The sequence below is a fragment of the Peromyscus californicus genome, unplaced genomic scaffold (assembly GCF_007827085.1).
Source record: "Peromyscus californicus insignis strain IS unplaced genomic scaffold, ASM782708v3 Scaffold_8__1_contigs__length_139910024, whole genome shotgun sequence".
In the NCBI taxonomy this organism is placed as follows: domain Eukaryota; kingdom Metazoa; phylum Chordata; class Mammalia; order Rodentia; family Cricetidae; genus Peromyscus; species Peromyscus californicus.
Genome location: NW_026294606.1, coordinates 36,923,500 through 36,945,118, shown reverse-complemented (window position 1 = coordinate 36,945,118; position 21,619 = coordinate 36,923,500). Strand labels below are relative to the sequence as shown.

Sequence of the window (21,619 nt, the reverse complement as noted above, 5' to 3'; positions counted from 1 at the left end):
TCCCCATCAAAATTTCATACAATTTCTTATGGACCCTGAAAAGACAGTACTCAACTTCATATGGAAAAACAAAAAATCCAAGATAGCTAAAACAATCCTGTACAATAACGGAACATCCAGAGGTATCACCACTCCTGATTGCAAGCTGTACTACAGGGCTATAGAAATAAATCTGCATTGTATTAGCATAAAACAGACAGATTAATCAATGGAATTGAATTGAAGACCCAGACGTAAATCCACACACCTATGGACACTTGTTTTTAAATAAGGAAGGCCGAAATACACAATGAAAAAAAAGAAAAGATCTTCAACAAATGGAGCAGGTCTAACTGGATATCAGCATGTAGATGAATGAAAATTGATCTTTATCTATCACACTGCACACAACTCAGGTCCAAGTGGATAAAAAAACCTCAACATAAAACCAGATAAATTGAACCTAATAGAAGAGAAAATGGGAAGTAGCCTTGAACTCATTGGCACAGAACACTGATAGGTCAGGCACTAAAACAACAATCAATACATGGGACCTCATGAAACTCAAAGCTTTTGTAAGGCAAAAGAGAATCATAAATAAGACAAAATGGCAGCCTACAGAATGGGAAAGGATTTTCACCAACTCCACATCTGACAGAGGGCTAATATCCAAAATATATGAAGAACTCAAGAATAGACATAAAAAACCACAGAGACAGCTTACCCAAGCTCATGGGAGCTCATGGACCCTGGCCTGTCATCTGGGGAACATGCATGGGACTGAACTAGTGCCTCTGAATGTGAATGACGGTTATGTGGCTAGACCTGTTGGGGGATAACCTGGCAATGGGAACAGGACTTACCCTAAGTGCATGAAATGACTTTTTGGAACACAGTCCCTAGGGTGGCATACCTTGCTCAGCCTTAACACAGTGAGCAGCATCTTGGTTCTGCCTCAACTTAGTATGCCAGACTTTGCTGACTCCCCAATGGAGGCCTTACACTCTCTGGGGAGTGGATGGGGGTGGGGGTGGGGATGTGGAGGAGGGTGGGAGAATGGGAGGAAGGAGAAACTGGGATTGGTATATAAAATGAAAAAATATTTTTTAAATAAATATATTAAATGGGGTATGCATTTAAACAGAGAATTTTCAACAGAGGAAACTTAAATGTCTGAGAAATACTTAAAGAAATGTCTAACACCCTTAGAAATCATGATGATGCAAATCAAACCTCCTTTGGGATTCAATCTTAAACCTGTCAGAATGGCTAAAGTCAAAACGCAAGTGACAGCTGAGGCTGGCTTGGATATGGAGCAACAGCAAATGTCCTCCATTGCTGGTAGGAGTGTATACTAGTACAGCCACTATGGGAATCAAATTGTCAGTTCTTTAAAATATTGGGAATCAACCTACCTCAGGACCTAGCTAACTCACCCTTGGGCATATACTAAAAGGATGCTCCATCATCCCCTAAGAACACTTGCTCACTAGTGTGGCTGATCATCTATGCACATTTTCCCATCATGATCTTGACATCCCTTGCTCACAGAATCCCTCCTCTCTCTCATTGATTGGATTCCTGGAGCTCAGCCTGGCACCAGGCCATGGATCTCTGCATCTGCTTCCATCAGTCACTGGATGAAGCCTCTATGATGACAGTTAGGGTATTCACTAGTCTGGTCACCAGAGTACACCAGTCCAGGCATGCTCTCGACCACTGCCAGTAGTCCAAGTTGGGGTCACTCTTGTAGATTCCTGAGAACTATCTCAGCACCCTGCCTCTTGCTGTTCTCATGATGTCTTCATTTATCATGTTATCTCTTTCCTTGCCCTCCCACTCTGTCCCTGTTCCAGCTTGAACCTCCCGTTTCCTTATGTACTCATCTCTCATTCTTTGCCCTCCATTACTCCCCCACTCTCAGTTTGCTCATGTAGATATCATCTATTTCTCCTTTGCTGAGCTATCTATGTGTTCCTGTTAGGGTCCTCCTTGTTAGCTAACTTCTGTAGAGCTGTGGTCTATAGTCTGGTTATCCTTTGCCTTATATCTAGTATCCACTTGTGAGTGAGTACATAACATGTTCGCCCTTCTGAGTCTGGGTTACCTCACTCAGGATGATATTTTCTAGTTCTATCCATTTGCCTGCAAATTTCATGATATAATTTTTTTACTGCTGAGTAATATTCCATTGTGAATATGTGCCACACTTTCTTTATCCATTCTTCAGTTGAGGGGCATCTAGGTTGTTTCCAGCTTCTGTTTATTATGAATAATGCTGCTATGAACATAGTTGAGCATGTGTCCTTGTGGTAAGATTGAGCATTCCTTGGGTATATGCCCATGAATGGTATAGAGGGGTCCTGAGATAGATTGATTACCAATTTTCTGAGAAACTGCCAGACTGATTTCCAAAGTGGCTGTATAAGTTTGCATTCCCACCAACAGTGGAGGAGTGTTCCCCTTGTTCCACATCCTCTCCAACATAAGCTGTCTTCAGTGTTTTTGATCATAGCCATTCTGACAGGTATAAGATGGTATCTCAGAGTTATTTTGATTTGCATTTCCCTGATAACTAAAGATGTTGAGCAATTCCTTAAATGTCTTTTGGCCATTTGAGATTCTTCTGTAGAGAATTCTCTGTTAAGCTCTGTAGCCCATTTTTTAATTGGATTGTTTGGTATTTTGATGTCTAGCTTTTTGAGTTATTTATGTTCATGAAGCTTTATTTGTAACAGCCATAACTTGAAACAACCTAGATGTCCCTCAATTGTAGAATGGATAAAGAAAATGTAGTATATTTACATAATGAAAACTTTAGGGAGTTGAAGAAAGAATTGAAGATGATAGAAGAAGAAAGAATGATCTCCCATGCTCATGGATTGGTAGGAGTAGTATAGTAAAAGTGGTCAGCTAATACAGTTACTATGTAAATCACCTTGGGAAATCTTCTGCAAGTTGTGACTAGATTAACCTAAATCCAGCTATACTTCTCTTGGACATATCCACAAAGGACTCTAGAACCCACTAGCTAGACATTTGCTCCACCATGTTCATTGATACTCTATTCACAATAACCAGAAACTAAAAACAGATTAGTTGTCCATCAATAGATGAAAGGATAAAGAAAATGTGATACTTGTTCACAGTGGGATATTGTTCAACTTTTTATAACATAAAATCATGACGTGTTCATGTAATCAGATGGAGCTAAAACAAAATCATTCTGAATGAGGTAACCAAGAAGCAAAAAGACAAATATGGTGTGCGTTTTTGCCTGTGTTGATGTTAGTGATTAAGTATTTGATAAGTAGGCTACCTTACATTTAACCACAGAGGTTAGTGATAGAGTCAGGGAATAGGGAGAACAGTTGCATCACACTAGGAAAAAAATAGAATAAATTGTTATGTATAGCAGCAAGGATGGTTCTGGACCTGGAGTACCAATCAAGGAAAGGAAGGAAAAGAGTAGTCAGGGAGAGAAGACTGGGAGGGTCTGCCAAACTGCCACTTGAAGGGTTGTACAGAAGTCTAACAGAGTAGAAGCTTCATAAAATACATACATATATGAAGATGTTCTGGATGGAATCACCAAATAATGGTAAGTCAAAATCTCAACTGGATATCTCTTGTCAACAAATAAAGTCTCCATTTCCAGGGACAGGTTACATCTAATTGAATTGTTGGCAAAAACTTTCCCCAAGGGAACCCCAAAACAAACAAAGCTATTGGAAAGACTATTTGGTTGTTTTTCACAAACTAGTGGTAAGTCCCTATTGCTTAGTTTAGTCAACACTTATTCAGCCCATTGAAAATGGAAAAGTAGAGCTGGTGCATATTTAGAGACTTTATGCCTACTGACTAGTATTCATGTTACTGGAAGAAACACTGCACTGCCTGCTGCCAAGGGAAAAAGGTAAACCCAACCCAGCTACAAAACAGTATATTTACAATTATGACATGCCTGCAAGATGTGCTCGTACAATAGTGGCCATAAATCTTGTGAGACCAATCAACCATTACATGATTGGACTAAAGGTCCACTCGCTGAAATGGAATGTATTCCCAAAACTTCCTGAGTAGCCAAGCACCTGAGAATGAAAGTTCAAGGACCTAGAGCAACTCCAAATACTAGTGTTCTACTACAGGAACTTCGTGATAAATTGACTTCTAATGACATTCTGCCATACCCTGTAGATGTAATTCTAAACAGTCTTATTAAATAAGAAACACAGAGCCAAATGCAGAGTTAAAAGCCCAGAGATCAGAGAGCAGTAGCCAACATCTAAGAGCACCTTCCTACCACCTGCTGCTGCTGTCGTCCTTCCCCTGAGAAAAAGAGACCTTCTCATTGGTTCTAAACACAACTATATGACTTCATCATCACTGACTGTCTATGCAGACCTCCAGGTCTCTATGGTTGGTACTTGGATTAGAGGCATGTGTCACCAAGCTGGCTATACGTCCTTGAACACACAGACTCTGTCTGCCAGGTGATATGGATTAAGGGTATGTGCTACCACTGCCCGACTTCTGCTACATGACTTACTATTAGCTCTGACCCCCAGGCAAATTTATTTATTAACATACAAATGAAATCACATTTCAGCACAAATAAAACATCACCATATTTCCCCTTCTATTCTAATAAGAAGAAAAAAGGAAAAAAGTTATAACTAATATAAGAAAAACTATATACAGTAAGTACAACAACTATACACAATATATATAAGCAATAAATACCTAAACAATGTCTAGTCCATTTGTATTTGACAAATTCAGAGAAAATAATTCCATTATCTATCTTATTTTGCTAAGTCCAAAATGTACCTGATTCAATACTCTTAAATCATTGTCTTGCTGAGGCATCATCATAGAAACTTCCTCCAGCAGTACATGGAAATAAATACAGAGACCCACAACTGGACAATGTCCACAGTGTGAAAGACCTCGGAACATAGTTCTAAATGGCTTGTCTTCATCAATCCTTTCCCTCAGGGATAATGATAGAGAGAAAGTGTGGGGATTAGGGTAGGTGAGCAAGAGAGGAGGATTTTGGGAAAGAGAAACTGAAATTAGAATATATTGTAGGAAAATATATTTTCAAAATTTTCAATTATTGTATTTTCATGCCCCTGTCACTGCTCAGAGATACATATACCCAACCCATACACACATAGCCACACCTAGCTGCTGTGGATGATTAATTGATAAATAAAACACTGATTGGCCAGTAAGCCAGGCAGGAAGTATAGGTGGGACTAGCAGAGAGGAGAAGAGTGGGAGTGGAAGGCTGAGGTAGAGAGAAAACTGCCAGCCGCCGCCATGACAAGGGAGATGTAAGGTACCGGTAAGTCACGAGCCACGTGGCAAAGTATAGATTAATAGAAATGGGTTAATTGAAGATAGAAGTAGATAACAAGAAGCCTGTCATGGCATGCAGTTTGTAAGCAATATAAGTCTCTGTGTGTTTACTTGGTTGGGTTTGAGCAGCTGTGGGACTGGCGGGTGAGAAATTTGTCCTGACTGTGAGCCAGGAAGGACCAGAAAAACTCCAGCTACACCTAGCTTTGTGTCCTCATTAAAAAGAAACCAGTTCAATTATTACCAACTATATATATTGATGATACCTAACTAACTCGCCCAGGAGCTAGCTATCAATTGCCTACATTTTTTCAGCTATTGCTGTGATTTAGTGCATACTTCCTTTTTCCATCATTGAATTTAGCATGGCTTGAACTTGCAAAATTCTTCCACATGATGTTAAAACATTATAGTTCATATTTGCAAATTTCATATTCATTCCAGCAAACACTGTTTTCTTGCAGTTGTCCATGACCCCAGGTTCTACTCATTACTACTGGTCATGCTCAATGATCTCTGAGGTTTGGGATGAAGGAGGCATGATATAGATGTCCCACTTAGGGTAGACCACTATGCACTCATTAATTTTCTATACCTTAACCAGTTGTTCATCTGTGTTTTAATTACCAGCCAAATCAAAAATAAAGCATCATATGCTTTATTTGAGATATGTATCAAGAGATGGTATAAAACGACTCATTAGGACTTGGCTAAATACAATATGCTTTTAGTAGAATATTTGTAGTAGGTTCTCCATACAGACCCACAAATTGAGTAGCCACAGTCTGTATCCCTGATAACTGTTTCAGGTATAGGTTTTATCTTGTAAAGATAGGATGAAATCCAGAAAGCAAGTGGTTGATTACTCCCATGACATTTATATCACTACTGCCCCAGTAGGCCTCTCTTAGCAACCTGGCCATTATTGTACCTCACAGCCTTCCAAGGTTGACAATGTGTATGATTACATTTATCTCTGGTGGTATGTTTATGAAGTTCCAGCACTATCAAGATAGCCAATAGTGATGAAGCTTTCAGTCACTATTACCTGTCAGTCCATTTGTTTTGTCTCAAGTATGTCATGAATCAGAAAATAAATATTTTAAGACAGCCATCCTACTCAAATTATCAGAAGAATCAACACAATTCCAATCAAACTACAAACACATTTCTTATAAAAAAGTATTAAATTTCATATGCAAATACAGAAAGCAATGATAGGTAAGATACTAACCAATACAATGAAAACTGCTTAAAGAATCACCATCCCAAATACAAGTTACAGTGCTGAGATGTAATGATGAAATCAGCATAATACTGACATAAAAACACATTCATAAAGCAATCTATTAGAATTGAGGAGCAAACTAAAAGCTCAAACTTCAATAACCACCTGCTATCTGACAAAGAGGGCACACGTTGGAGAAAGGCAGTATCTTGAACCATTGATACTCCTGTTAAATTTAATAGCTACATTAAGAAGAATAAGATTATCTCTTCATGTGTCCAACTTAACACAACTCAATTCCAAATACCTCAAAAGATTCGACATGAAACATTCTAGCTAGAGTTTTCCTGCCTGGCCCACAGTCAGGACAAATCTCTCTCACCTGCCAGTCCCAAGGCTGCTCAGACCCGACCAAGTAAACACAGAGACTTATATTGGTTACAAACTGTATGGGCGTGGCAGGCTTCTTGCTAACTGTTCTTACAGCTTAAATTAATCCATTTCTGTAATTCTATACCTTGCCACATGGCTCGTGGCTTACCGGCATCTTCACATGCTGTTTCTCATCGTGGTGGCTGGCAGTGTCTCTCTCACTCAGCATTCCACTTCCCAGCTTTATTCTCCTCCTTGTCCCGCCTACATTTCCTGCCTAGCCAATGGCCAATCAGTGTTTTATTTATTGACTAATCAGCAATATATTTGCCATACAGAACATCCCACAGCAAAACATGATATCAGATCCTGACATAGTAGAAAGTAAGGATTAGTGTTGAAGGTTCAGGCACTATAAAAGACACCCTCTTCCCCATTTGAATAGATCATGGTGCCTCCTGTATTAGACCCAAAATTGACAAATAGTAAGTACCACATGAAGCAAAAAGAATCTCTACAGAAAAGAACAATACAATTAGGGTGAAAATGTAACCTACAGAATGTGGAAAAATCTCTTTATCATGTATCCTTCTGACAGAGGTTTAGCAGATAGCATCCTAAATCTACTGTAAACAAAAAAGCAATACTATAGGAGGCTATGGAAGTAAACAGAAAATTCTGAAAAGATGAAATACAAACAGCTGAGGAAGACTGCTTTTTTTTTTTTTTTTTTTTTTTTTTAGTGTTAAGCATCTTTAGACACCAGGAAAAAGCAAATTAAACTTTGTGATCTCATGTTGCAGCAGAATAATAACAAGAGTAAGAAAAAAAAAGACTACACCTAGAAAGATAGCTAAGAAGTTAACTGGATTTACTGCTCTTACAGAAGACCCAGACTCAGTGGCTAACTCTCGTAGTGTCCTACAGTGATCTGTGATGTCCATCCAAGGTGATCCCACTGACTGTTACTAAATCCTAAGTCTTTGTAGATCTGTGGTACAAATGCCTGAATTCAGGGAAACACACAACCATACAAAATAAAATTAAAAAAAAATAAATACTATAAAATTTAAAAGGCTGAGCACAAATGCATGCACTTATTATTGGGGAAAGAGTAACTATAATTCAGAGCTGGTAGGGGTGCAATTTGGTACAGCCATTGTAGAAATCAAAGTGGAGGTCCCTAAAAATGCTTGCTAGCAATAGTTCGTCCACATAATCCAGCTATAACACACTTAGGCATATTGCAAAAGAACTCTATGCCTGACTATAGTGATACCTACTTATCCATAATTTATGATGTTCTATGGCCTACTTATATCATGGAAACAGCCTAGATATTGATCGGCTGAAAAATGGATATTGAAAAGGTCAGTGGTTCTCAGTCTTCCCAATGATGCTACCTTTATCTAGTTCATAATGCTGTGGTGAACCCAAACCATATTTATTTATACTGGTACTTCAAGACTAAAATTTTGATACTGTTATAAATTATAATATAAATATATGATATGCAGAATATCTGATACTCCACTACAGTGAAAGCGTCTTTGATGCACAAGGGGTCCCTTACCCACAGGTTGTGAATCTGTAATACAAATTGCTAAATGGTCTTATAATAAAAGAAAATATCTGGAGCCAGATATTGGGGTGAATGCTGAAAGATCAGAGAAACAGAACAAGCCACAGCCAACCTCACCTCACCAACTCCTCAGCTGATCTTGTTTCCTCAGACTGAAACCTTCTGAGTCCTCATCGAATGGCTATCATCTGAACTTCTCTTAGTTCCTGTCTCATCACACCTTATATACCATTCACCACCCAGTCATGTCACATCCTGGGATTAAAGCATGTGTGCTTTCCATGCAAAGGCATGAGATCTCAAGAGCTGAGATTAAAGGTATGTGCCAACACTGCCTGACTCGGTTCCCAGTGTGGCCTTTAACTCACAGATATCCAGATGGATCTCTGCCTCGCAAGTGATAGGATTAAGGGTGTGTGCCACCACTGTCGGCCTCTATTTCTAATCTAGAAACTGGCTATGTCTTCCTATGCCAAAATAAGTATATTAGGATACACAATATATCACCACATGAATCACTGATTTAATCAATGGAATACTTTCAGCAATTAATGAAAATGAAATTTACAGATGATGGATGGAGCTAGACACAATTATTCCTAGTTGGATACCATAGTCAGATACAACAGATCTAGCCTTAACTCACACCATGAACACTGGTGGACTTCAAGAAATAGGGAGTTTGCGGAGCACAGATATAGGTAATACATAGATCCCAGTAACACTCAAATTCACCAGAAGCAAATAGTTCTAGTTCAGAGCTAGTCCCCAACATAGAAGAGACCTGAGTGTGACTTCACAAGACACCTGACATCAAACTGTTCAAAATGAATATGCAGATCTGGCATGTAGATTTAAAAGTCACAACACAGATGAAAACTTTGAAATGCATTCTGCACACACACACACACACACACACACACACACACACACACACACATACACACACACACACACACACACACACACACACACACACACAACATTAAAACCCATGAAAACCCACATGAAGCTACTGTACAATTCTTACAGCATATAGCAAAAGGTCTGTATGTCTTATAATACTGATATCTACTCATCCATGTCAATGCTGCTCTATTCCATACCCAAGACATGGAAACAGCTTAGATGTAAATCAACATGTGTGTGAATATTGAAAATTAGGCATTTTCAGACAGTATAATTTTTTCTTCATTCATTTCTCATATAATATTCCAACAGCAGTTTCCCCTCTCTCCACTCCTCCCAGTCTCCTTGCCACCTCCACTGTCCCCAGATGCATTGCTCCTCTGGTTGCCTTCAGGAAAGAGCAGGCCTCCCAGGGATCTCAGCCAAAAAGAAACATAACAAGATTTAGTAAGACTATCCACAAATACTCAAATCAAGGCTGGAAGAGTCAACTCAATAAGAGGAAAAGGGTCCTAAGAGCAAGCAAATGAGTCAGAGTAAACCCCACACCCACTTTCAGGAGTTCCACAAAAACCTAAAACTAAGCAATCAAAGCATAAATGCAGAGGACTGAGTGCAGACCTATGCAGGCACCTTGATCTTCCCTTCAGGCTCAGTGTGCCCTTATGGGCCCTTCTTAATTGACTTTGTGGGCCATGTCCTGGTGTCTTTGACCCCTCTAGCTGCTACTGTCCTTCCTCCCCATCTTCCAATGGATTGCCTGACCTCTGCCTAATGTTTGACTGTGGGTCTTGCATCTGTTCCTATTAGCTGTTTGAGGAAGCTTCTTTGATGATGATTAGGGGAGGCCTAGATCTATGAATACAGCACAATATCATTACGGAACATCTCCATGACTTTTAAATTTAATTGTATTTACTTTTGCCAGTCCTGTTTGGTTCTACTCTAGGTCTCTGAGCTATCTATCTTCAGGATCTTGGACATCCAGACAGTGATGGGCATGCACTTCCTCTCACAATGTCAGCCTCAACTTAGACCAGTTATTGCTTTGACACTCCAACACGTTCTGAGCCATCATTGCCCCAGCACATCTTGCTAGCAGGACAGGTTGTAGGTTGAAGGTTTGATGACTGGCTTGGTAACTCAGTCCCACCATTGGAAAACTTGCCTAGTTAGAGAAGATGGCAGGTTGAGGCTCCATATTCTTCATTGCTAGAAGTCCTTGCTAAGACTGCCCTCATAGATATCAGGAACTTTGCACTGCACTAGGTTTCCATATCACCCCCTCAAAATTAGGTTGGGGTGGAAGGGACAGGGAGAGAGAGTATGGGGAGAGATGACCTGAATTGGGGCACAATGTAATCTTATCTAGCAGTTTAGAAAAATAAAATTTGCAGGTAAATGAATGGAACAAGAAACAATAATTTTAATGAGTTAACCCTTACCCCAAAATGCATACATTTCATTGCTCTTATTTGTGAATACTAGTTTTGAATCTTCAGATTTGTGTATTTCATTTGTATTGTGTGGCACTATTCCTAGGGAGACATGAATAGACATCTACTCACCACTTATGAATAATAGTAGGGATAGCACCAAAGTCCAACTTGCTGAATGAATGAGTTTCACTGTGGCTAACTATAGGAATTTGTATGAAGCGATGCTTACAGGAGCAGAAATGAATCAAAGAGCGAACTGCCATAACCAATCCTGGCATGGACAGCATTTCACAAAAGCTGGAAAAATGAAGCATACTATCCAACCTTCATGTAGCTCAATGGGTTGGAGTGTATCCTCTTCAGAATTCTCACTTTGTCTGAGCTCTTCACAAAGTTCAGCTGGTCTGTGACTATTACACGTAGCCTGGCTCCTCTCTGCTTATTTCAAGTAGCTTGACTAATCTGTCTTCCATAGACAGTTTTGCTTTCCAGCTTATATACTCTTGTGGATGGAGGTACTTAGTGAATCTGGTCAATTTCATGGAAATCCTGAAGCTAATTGAGTTGTATACTTCCGTAATAATATGCTTCCCTGTGAGACAGAAAGTTCACCTCCCCTTGAACATGCCTTCCTTTTACTTCCCTGTAAATATCTGTGTTTCAATGGGCTTCCTGGCAAGATATAAGCTTTTAATCTTAGAAGCAACTGCTACAAGACAATTTCAAATACTCAGAGATGTCCAAAAATTAGTAATGGTCCATGGACAGCTGAGAGTGGTTTCTTTCAAGGGAGAGAAGTTAGAATGCAGGTATATATATGATAGGGTTAAGGAAAAATGGAATAAGATATGTTACATGATGTGAGGGATTGTAGGGCAGGACAGAAAAAGAAATATAGGTAGAGATAACTTAATACTAAAGGCTTTCAGAAAAAGTAATGTGAAAATTTTTACTATAGTAGTTTCCTAAAATATAAGCATATGCTTACATTTTAAAAAGCTCAATGGAATTATCCTACAGTGGGACAACAATATCCATAATAGACACCACAAGCTAACAAGTAAAAGACCTCTTTTAGGAATGGGTCACTTCTATCAAAATTGTTGGCCAATGAGAGGCCTCATAGACTGTCAAACAATACAGGTCATTGCGATTGCTCTAGGTTACCCTCCAGAACATAATTAAAACCTATCACTGAAGACTCTGCTGTATTACTGAACCATAATAAAGCCTTGTGAGTATGTTGGTTTATTATTTATTAACCTAAGAATGTTTATAGTAATTCTGGCTAATAGAATAATAAAATACAGGAAAAGAAAGTTCATGAATATTTACACCAAGCTTTGTTTATCTCACTGTCTTCTTCTGGGTTTTCCATCACTCAGTTATTCTAATCTTCAGTTTCTTGGTCTCTTTTAATCTTTGCTTCTTTTATCCTAGAGTTGTGGCAAGTGATGTTCCTGCTATCCTGTTTCTTTCCTTTTAGCCAAGCTGACTTTCTTACATTGACTTTTTTGTATAACTGCTCCATGATATCTCAAATTTTGCCTGGACTCATACCTTGTCTACCAACTTCACAGGTTCCCAAACCCCAAAACTGGATTAATTTTATTTTATTTTCCATATCTAAAGTATTTCTTTCGGTCTTTAAATTGCCTTCAATACGTTCATTGACATCCATTGTCCTTTACCACATAACAATGATTTTTCCTGCTGAAATTATGAATTCTCTATAAAAACCAGGCTTGGGATTACCTGGGATAATGTGTATATCATAATATCATAGGAGATTGCTAGTACCCATTTATAGGAAACATGATTTATAATTAATTACTACTTCTCTAAAGTGCTGTATATGTGACTATCTCAGAGTTCTGTACATAATCAGAATACTTATATCATTGAATACTCAAGAAGAATTGTTAACTGTGAAATCTTCCTATTTGTCAGTGTTCCATCATGCTTTCAGGTGTCCAGTTCTAAACCATCAGCGTCTTGAAACTCTGCTTTCATACTCTCATCTTCATTTACCACTGAAATTCTACTGATTTATTTTGATTGAGTGCATCAGTCCTTATATTGATCTTAGTGTAACATTTGTTTATTTAGAAATTTATTTCACACAGCCATCCTGGTGTGAAAGTGAGTAACTGCTAATTCTTCTCAAATATCTTTTCTGCTTTCCCTTTGGTATCCCTACATATTTCTTATGCTTTCTCTTAATCCTGCCTGAAAACTTCTGACTCCAATTTGAATATCACCACTGAGAAACATGCCACCATGTATTCTGGCCTGTTGCACTGTGTCTATAAATGTGGGAAAGACTCGTTTGTTTTATATATTGGTTTTTTGAGACAGGGTTTCTCGGTGTAGCTTTGGAGCCTATCCTGGAACTCACTCTGTAGCCCAGGCTGGCCTCGAACTCACAGAGATCCACCTGGCTCTGCCTCCCAAGTGCTGGGATTAAAGGCGTGCACCACCACCGCTCGTTGTTTTATATTGTCGTTTTTAAAGTAATAAAATAGTCTCAAATTCTGAGCTACAAAAATGGGAAATTCAGGTTCTATTAAAGGTCGTCCTTAGAGTGACTAAGGTGGCAGATGGGCACTAGAGAAATATAGATCTGTTTCACTCTTCCTTCCTACTACATTTTTGAATGTTTAAATTAATTTTGTAACATGAATTTCTAAATGGTCTTATTAATAAAAATCCCAATGCCAGAAATTGGGGTAAATTCTGAAAGATCAAAGAGACAGAACAAGCCACAACCAACCTCACCTCGTCAACTTTTCAGCTGATCTTGTTTCCACAAATCCTTAGAATGAAAGATTCTGAGTTCTCACCCCTGAGGGCCTCAGTTGAACTGCTTAAAAGGCCTCTAGTTCCTGGTCCTCATGCCTTATATATCTTTCTGCTTCCTGCCATCACTTCCTGGGATTAAAGGCAAATATACCTTTCTCTGCTCAGACATCACTTCCTTCCTAGTGCTGACATTAAAGGCATTTGTGCTTCCCAAATACTTGGTAGCAAAGGCATTAGATCTCAAGTGTTGGGATTAAAGGTGTGTGCCACCATGCCTTTTTCTGTCCAGAGTGTGACCTTGAACTCACAGAGATCCAGACAGATCACTGCCTCCCAAGTGATAGGATTAAAGGCATCTGTGCCACCACTGTGTGGCTCCTATGTCTAATCTAGTTGCTGTTCTGCTCTCTGATTCCCAGATAAGTTTTATTGGGGTGCACAATATATCAACCACACTTGTCAAAGTTCAGATTTTTACATGCAAATCACAAAAGCCTGGATCCTTATTATATTAAATAAAAAAAAGACTCTTAGAATTTCATGTTAAATCTGTTGTTTCTAAAGAAATAGATTTTATTGTATAAAAGAGATCCATTATAGCCACGCATGCACTGTGAGGAAATAAAAACACTACAGTTCTTGTTCAAAAAGGCTCATGTCAGCAGGACATTGCAGGGTTGTGCAGTCCGCACTCTTTCTTAAAAACACTCATTTTTAAAGACCTCTCGGCACCTCAGGAGCTTGAGGAAAGCGTCAATCTTATGGGTATCCCTTCTCAGGCAGCGGAACAGGGTATAAAAGGCAAAAAGGTGAGTGTCTTCATCAGATGATTGCAAGTCTGTCAGTCCAGACCAGACAGGATAGGCATCTTTTTCAACTTCATTCTGGCTCTAAACATCAAATGGACAGATGTTAGTCACATTATCCCCTCATAGGTCTCTCTCTCTCTCTCTCTCTCTCTCTCTCTCTCTCTCTCTCTCTCTCTTTCTGTGTGTGTGTGTGTGTGTGTTTGTGTGTGTGTGTGTGTGTGTGTGTGTGTGTGTGTGTGTGTGTGTGTGTGTGTATGTGTAATAGACATGATTTGGATGTCAGTGGTCAATTTTGGGTAAAGTTTTTGCAGTGAAGTCTACTTTGATTTTTGAGAAATCTGCTATTACTTTTACCTGCAACTCATGGCTAATCTCTTTAAGTCTGAGCCACTAGTCTAAGGACTACAAAGGGAAGACACCACATCACCCATTTGACACAAATCCTGCAGCTGGACGTAGGTCCTCACACATGGAAGGAAGGCACTTACAGACATGAGACATCTTCCAGTGCACGTTCTGTATAAATTGCTAATTAATTTTGGTAAAACACAGAGGACTATAATTTTATAATGAGAAGTCCTGGAAATTGGAGTAAAGGCATTAGACACCAAAACATAATTTGAAGACAGGCATATGTATTTTCTGACATGCCACTGATCTCTGATAAGACAGATCCATACACAAGCAGACAGATAGTGAACAAGGAGGCACTATTTGAATGTAAATATGGAATTAACTAAAAGACAATGAAAGGCTAGTATCGGTACTTTCACATTGGGGAGTTTTACATGTTCTCAGTACTTTCCCTGATGTGTCCTTCATACCATATTAGTTCTGGTAGAGTGTCCTGATCCTTTCCTTCATTTCAGATAAATCCATTCTACATTGTATACACTCTATTGAATCCTTGAACATGAGCAGTATATTTCACTTAACATATTGTGTGCAGGCAATCCAGGTAGTGACTGCTATATGATCTTCTGCACATTAGGCTGTAGTGTCCACCCCATCCAGGAAAGCTACTGTTGAAAGGACTATGAGGCACAGAACTATTTTCTACAGAGATCACTATTCTAAGGGCTTATTAATTGACCTTGTATTTGAGAATTTCAAAATTCTTGTTGAGTTACATAGTTCACAAACTTTATACATAGGATTGACAAAAGACACATGTTGAAACAGCTTACCCTACTGAGTATGGTCTTCATTCCTTCCTGAAGCATATGGGTTTTGTCCTTCACAGCATTGGCTGTTTTCAGCATTATATCAGAAGTTCCATGGAGGGTGGGCACTGCAGAAATCAGGTGTTTCAGCGGTTCTTCCCAGGCATGGGAAATATTGATCAATGTTTTCAGAAGGTCTTCAGTCTAGGAAAACATCATTAGATATCAGCTTAAACTAAGTGACATACAGCTGTGTTGATAGATACTTGTGGTTTTTTTTTTCACAAGGGAGGCAAACTACAGTGTATTTTTATTAGTAGTAATGTATGTTAATGACTTCAAAATATTTAAGTATTACCTGAAAATAAAATTTCAGCTACTGAATTCTACTTTACTAAATCAAACAAATTGGGTCTTAATAATTTTGACTGTTCAAAATGATCATATTTCATTTTTCATTTACGTTCTACCTTTTGTCCTACTTGTTTGAACTGTTCTCTTTGATTGCTTGCCCTGCCTGTGAGAAAATTAGGTTTATCGGGATCAGGAGTTGTCCAAAATATGACTCTTATTACATTGATGCCAATAATCTCAGGAGTTAATGCTTCAAATCATTTCTATACTACTGAATCAAATTGGTCTCTCATATACTTACTTAAGATGTTTATATTATGGTAGAATATTATAACAGGTGACTTCAGACAAAATGCTTTCCAAAATCCTACTTTTTCTTTTATCTGCATAATTCCTGCTACCCTTGATTCTAGAGGAGTTGCATAATTATTGACATATACACAAGAAAAATTATTATGAAGAATTACTTTAATTCCAGAAATTGGTATAAATCAGAGTGGAATTTTGGCCTGTAATTGTTAGTAAAATGCCAGAGTCATACAAAATAAATTCTTTAGTTAGCTGTTTACTGTGATGTTTATGAGGAATCTTACAGTCTATGGAAATAAAGAATAGAGAGTAATTCAACTATAATCAAAATAAAATATTTATGAATAAATGGAGACACCAATGGTGATAACCAACATATTCATAGTAGCTTTAGACAAAAGGATTAAGAATGATTGCATGACATGAAAGAAGTTTAGTGTAAATTCTTACTTAATATGCAAGGGAAATGACTTTTATGTACTGTTTGGAACCACAGTTCATTGTCTTCTAAAAAGTACTATTATCAGAGACTATTTTTCAAAATTAAATATTTCAGTGTCAACAGTGCGCTATTCCCATTGTGTAGAAAAGTAATCTGCATAAATACTTGGTTCTGTTTCTTTTTTCTTTATGATAACCACACTTTATTCATGAGAATATCTTGTATATGAGTTATTTGTGTTGGTAATACCAGCATGACTGGAGAATAGATTATGTCTGTGAAATTGCTATATGTATTAGTTTTATATAAATAAAACTGATGTTTATGACAAGTAGCCAGAGTGAAGAGATCATAACACATATACATTAGATCTTTAGAGTTATGTAGATGTCTTCAAAACAGAAGTCACCCAGAGGAACATGATATAGTTTAGAGTAGAGTCTTTTGTACAGTTAAGATGTAGGTAGGAGAAGGCAGATCAGTCAGGGAATACTGTATAAATTAGGATGGAACAGAAATAGGTCCAGGAGAGTTTAGAAAAATAAAAAGAAAGGACACACTGTTTATTTTTTTAACTTGATGCCAGAGGAGGATCCTTTAGCGTTATATTACAAACACAAAGGTGTTTGCATTTACTCTATATGTGTATTTATATATTAAAAATGAGTGTCCAGTTCAGATCAAAACTTTCCTGGAAAAAGCAGGTGTTGGTAAAAACAGTTTTCTATGAAGAGAAATACAATTCTGGGACAATATGACTTGGCAGGCATTTTAGTTAGTGCTAAGGCTATCAGCTCTATGACGTGATTGTTCTCTGAGAGTCGCATCGTTTTTTGATCTATTGGATCAGAAATTTCCACACCTCTTGTTGGCTTAGTAATCACACACAGCACAGTTACCTTTGTATAGCATAACTTGTTTCATAAAAACAGGGAGGAAACCTACTTTTGTTTCATGGGCTTCCTCTCGAGACTCTGGAGTGTGGATTGAAGCAGTGTGGCATAGGCTGGGCATTCTGGTCTTGTACCAACTGCTCTTGAAATATTTCATGTCCTGGATGAAATTACATGATTTAGTTAACTGGGGATTCAGAATTGAGTAGAAACTATCATTGTATGTTTGATAAACCCTACATTTTTGATATTTAAGAACAAAAATTGAAACAGTAGAATGATGGAAACACCATCTGCCTACCCTTCATTCCCTTCTGCATGCAATCTACTCAACTGTCCTCTCAATCTCTTCCCCTCTTTTCTGCTCCCTCGTATTGTACTTGCTAATGTTATTGTTTGGAAAGAAGCACTAAGATGTACCCAAATTTCTAATTACTTACACCTTTAAATATCAGTTTTTCTAGAATGAGTGTCATAGAAATACTTATTTTTCAATGGCACAAACCTTTATTTTAATATAAGAACTGTTCATTTATAACTTGGTTCTCAAATATCAACAAGTGTCAACATGACAAAAATGTTCATGATAAATGTAGCATTCATAAATATTATTACAATCAATAAGTAACCATTAAATTATAGTTGCATTTTAAGGAAATAGCACAGAGTGAAGTAAGAATTCACATAAATATTCAAAGTTTCTGTGCTAATGATACAAAGGATGTACTTGCATGAGATATTTCTAAAGAAAATACAAATCACTTAATTCTAACTATCAACGAATTTAAAAGAGTTAAAGTGTTCTTAGAAATGTTGTGCAGCTAGAAGATTAGAGGAAGAATGAGAGGTATGAGAAAACTAGTATGGGAAAACAACAATGGTAATGTATATTCCCTATAAATGTAGCGATATATAATCCATATGCTCAATATTCAATGGACATTTGCTTTGCTGTTTCCTCACTGACAGGCCCTGATAGATGAGTTACATCCCTGGGGGAGAGGGCATATAGTTTGTGTCTAAAGTAGCCCTTCAATTTCACTAAGACATCCATTGCTAAAAATGATAACCCTGGATTATTTGCATTTATGAGCTTATCTGTAACTATGTTGTTTTATTATGTTTTTCATTGTTGACATGATTTCAATTTGCTTAAATTTATTACTCTCCACCCAACTAACTTCAGTTCCTCTGTACTAGTTATCTTCAAATCAGTCAGTAAGGAATGTGCAGGAATACAGAACCCCTGGATACGTGACCATGAAATCAAAATTCCAACTAAGAATTTCAAAGTAGTTATTGTTAAATTTACTAAAGGAAAATTTGAAATATCATTGAATTCTTTTTGAGATTTTATGAAACTTCATATTTTGCCCTTTATACATTTTGCTATATGATTCTTTCTATTACCTATAAATTGAATTATTTGGAATTGGATACATGACTCACTCCAATTTAATCAGTGTTTAGCTATGTGAAGGTACTTTTAGAAAAGAATCCAGAGGCAAGGACATTACTTACAAATTCATGGTATAAATCTGCAGCCAGGAAATATGTGTTATGAGACTGATCAACCACTCGATAATACAGGTCTTCAGTGGACACAGAGTAGGTTGGTTTGGAGGTCACATGCTCCCAAAGGAGCAGATTTGACACCATCAGCAACATACATACCCCTGCTGTCAGAGAAATGGCAATGAGGTGATCTATACAAAACAGGTTACAACAGTTAAACAAGCTGGGAATATGTTCTGAGGGCCCTTTGCTATGTGATTTGGATTGATATACCTTACTAGAGCATTCACCTTTTCAACTGGTAAAATACAGAGATAGCTACATTTTTCCAGTAAAAGTTTGACATGTGGGAGACTTTTCACAGTTTGCATTTGCTCCAAAGGAGTTTCTCAAGTTTGCAAACACATGGAGTTTGATTAACCATGAGCCACAGTCTTCAAGTCATTATCTGCACATATTTGAAATTTTAGAGAATTTATGTTGTCTTTCATTTTATTAAATACATTATTATTGTAACTAATTCATTTTCCTTGTACATATCACTTAAGACTGGGGTGATTTGATAGTTTATTCAGATTGATTTATGTGAGCAGTTATCCAAACTGGGCACACAAATTAATTATAACTTCCTATTTCTGTGCTTGAAATAATTGGACTACATCTTTAATATTGCGTTTTCAATACACCCTAATTTCTCTATAATGCAAATTGAACACTTTGAGTTCTAAGATTATGATCATGATCATTGTTATCATTGGATTTTTAAGACATGGTTTCTTAGAGTTGTTTTGGTGCCTATCTTGGACCTTGCTCTGTAGACAAGTGTAGCCTGGAACTCGCAGAGATCTGTCTGACTCTGCCTCTAAGTGCCGGGTTTAAAAGCATGCACCAAAGCCACCCAGCTCTGTTGTATTATCTTTTGGTCTAGACTGTGACTTTTAAAATGGAGATGTTATACATCTAATGGCTCTTAAGTATCAGTAACGATGTTCCATTTTACCCTCCTGATGATAAAGACAACACAATATAACTCTGAGAATTTCCTGTGTCTGTAACACAAGGAAGTTCCGATTGAAAAATCTGAGCTCAAACTTAATCAAGCAACTAGAATATAGAGATTTCTTTCAGCTCTGTGTTGACTTCTCTCTAGATTAAGCATGACCAAATATCAGTTCCCTCCAAAATTCAGAGCAGACCATAACAAAAAACTACTCTAAAAACTAAGGATTACTTAGACTCTAAGAAATACCCAGTGAATGGCTACTTACCAGAGCTTGGTAAAGTCAAAGCAAGCGGCATCTTTGAGATGATCCACCACAGTATGAACTTCAACTCGGGAAAGCTGCTTCACCTGAGTGCTGCCTTCAGTCAATTTTCCACCTCCCATATATACCACCAGATTGTACCCAAAGCCAGACCAAGCTGGGGGCCAGATTGAGTCAACATCTATAGATTAGTGACATTCTTCCCTCAGGATTTGTTAACATCCTTTTTACATTTATCACAGTTATATGTCAATATGTGTCACACTGCTTTTCCGCCATAAGATCTATAGAATGCAAGTCATTCTCCAAATCGGAAAGGCCATCTCTGTTCACTCATTATTCATTTTCAGGTAAGCAGGAGAAAAGACTTATTCCCCAATTCTTTTCCCTAGTTAAATGTCTTATATGCCTGTCATGTCTTCTGCAATGTTCCCTAGTGTTTCTGGTGATGATAAATGGTTTCCATAATCTACCCTATCTCCACAAAAGTCTACCATTAATGCTGTAAAATATTTATCTCAATAAACTAGTAACAGTTCCAGTAATCAACAGGTCTAAACACAAAGGTTTAGAAGGCATTTTGACAAGAACTTCATACCCATTGATGAAAAGACTACTTATAAAGGCAGATCATGACATTTTTAGGCACATTATTTTTTCTGTCAGAAATATAATATATCGCTTCCTTTATGTGTCTTGAGACATAGAACATAGCCGATAATTGTTGGTTGCAATGGCAAGTGCTGTGCCATGGTTTTCCTACTTACTACACTCTATCAATGTTGCTGATGGCTGTATCATGTCACGGAATTATAGCAATTTTAGGCAATTATTATGAAATTGCTACATAGTGACCAGATTCAGCATGAAAGGTATTCCAAGTTGTAATAGATCCTATATCATAGAATCTCAAAATTTTGATTTTTCCTGATCAAAATATTCAATTTCTTTAGCAATTGGACTAACTGTTTATTTCTGATGTGCAAATAACAGTAGAGGCAGCAGCGTGGATAAAGTTATGATATCTTGTACCTCATGGAAAAATATCTACAGGAGAAACCAACTTTGACACTGAAAGTTCAATTTTTATATATATATATATATATATATATATATATATATATATATATATATATATATATATAAACATATATATATATATATGGCATTTCTTTTTCTGGGCCTGATGAGCCC

At 37.6% G+C, this 21,619-nt stretch overlaps 1 protein-coding gene across 1 annotated transcript; it reads right to left on the bottom strand.

Moving 5' to 3' along the window:
• Positions 1-14,373: 14,373 nt before the first annotated feature.
• On the bottom strand, positions 14,374-20,459 carry LOC128102936 (prolactin-3D4-like). Its single transcript, XM_052726868.1, has 5 exons — positions 20,429-20,459; positions 19,167-19,324; positions 17,698-17,805; positions 15,672-15,851; positions 14,374-14,565 (listed from the first exon to the last, which is right to left on the bottom strand). The coding sequence occupies exons 1-5, from the start codon at positions 20,457-20,459 to the stop codon at positions 14,374-14,376; spliced, it is 669 nt and encodes a 222-aa protein (XP_052582828.1).
• Between the last annotated feature and the right edge of the window lie 1,160 nt (positions 20,460-21,619).

What these genes read in the sequence shown, in the direction of transcription:
- LOC128102936 (XM_052726868.1), bottom strand. Translation starts at nt 20,459, where the DNA reads ATGCCGCTTGCTTTGACTTTACCAAGCTCTG. An exon ending in TTTGACTTTACCAAGCTCTG is followed by an intron (nt 19,325 to 20,428) that starts GTAAGTAGCCAT and finishes TTTCTCTGACAG; the next exon opens with CAGGGGTATGTATGTTGCTG. An exon ending in AGGAAGCCCATGAAACAAAA is followed by an intron (nt 15,852 to 17,697) that starts GTAGGTTTCCTC and finishes ATGTTTTCCTAG; the next exon opens with ACTGAAGACCTTCTGAAAAC.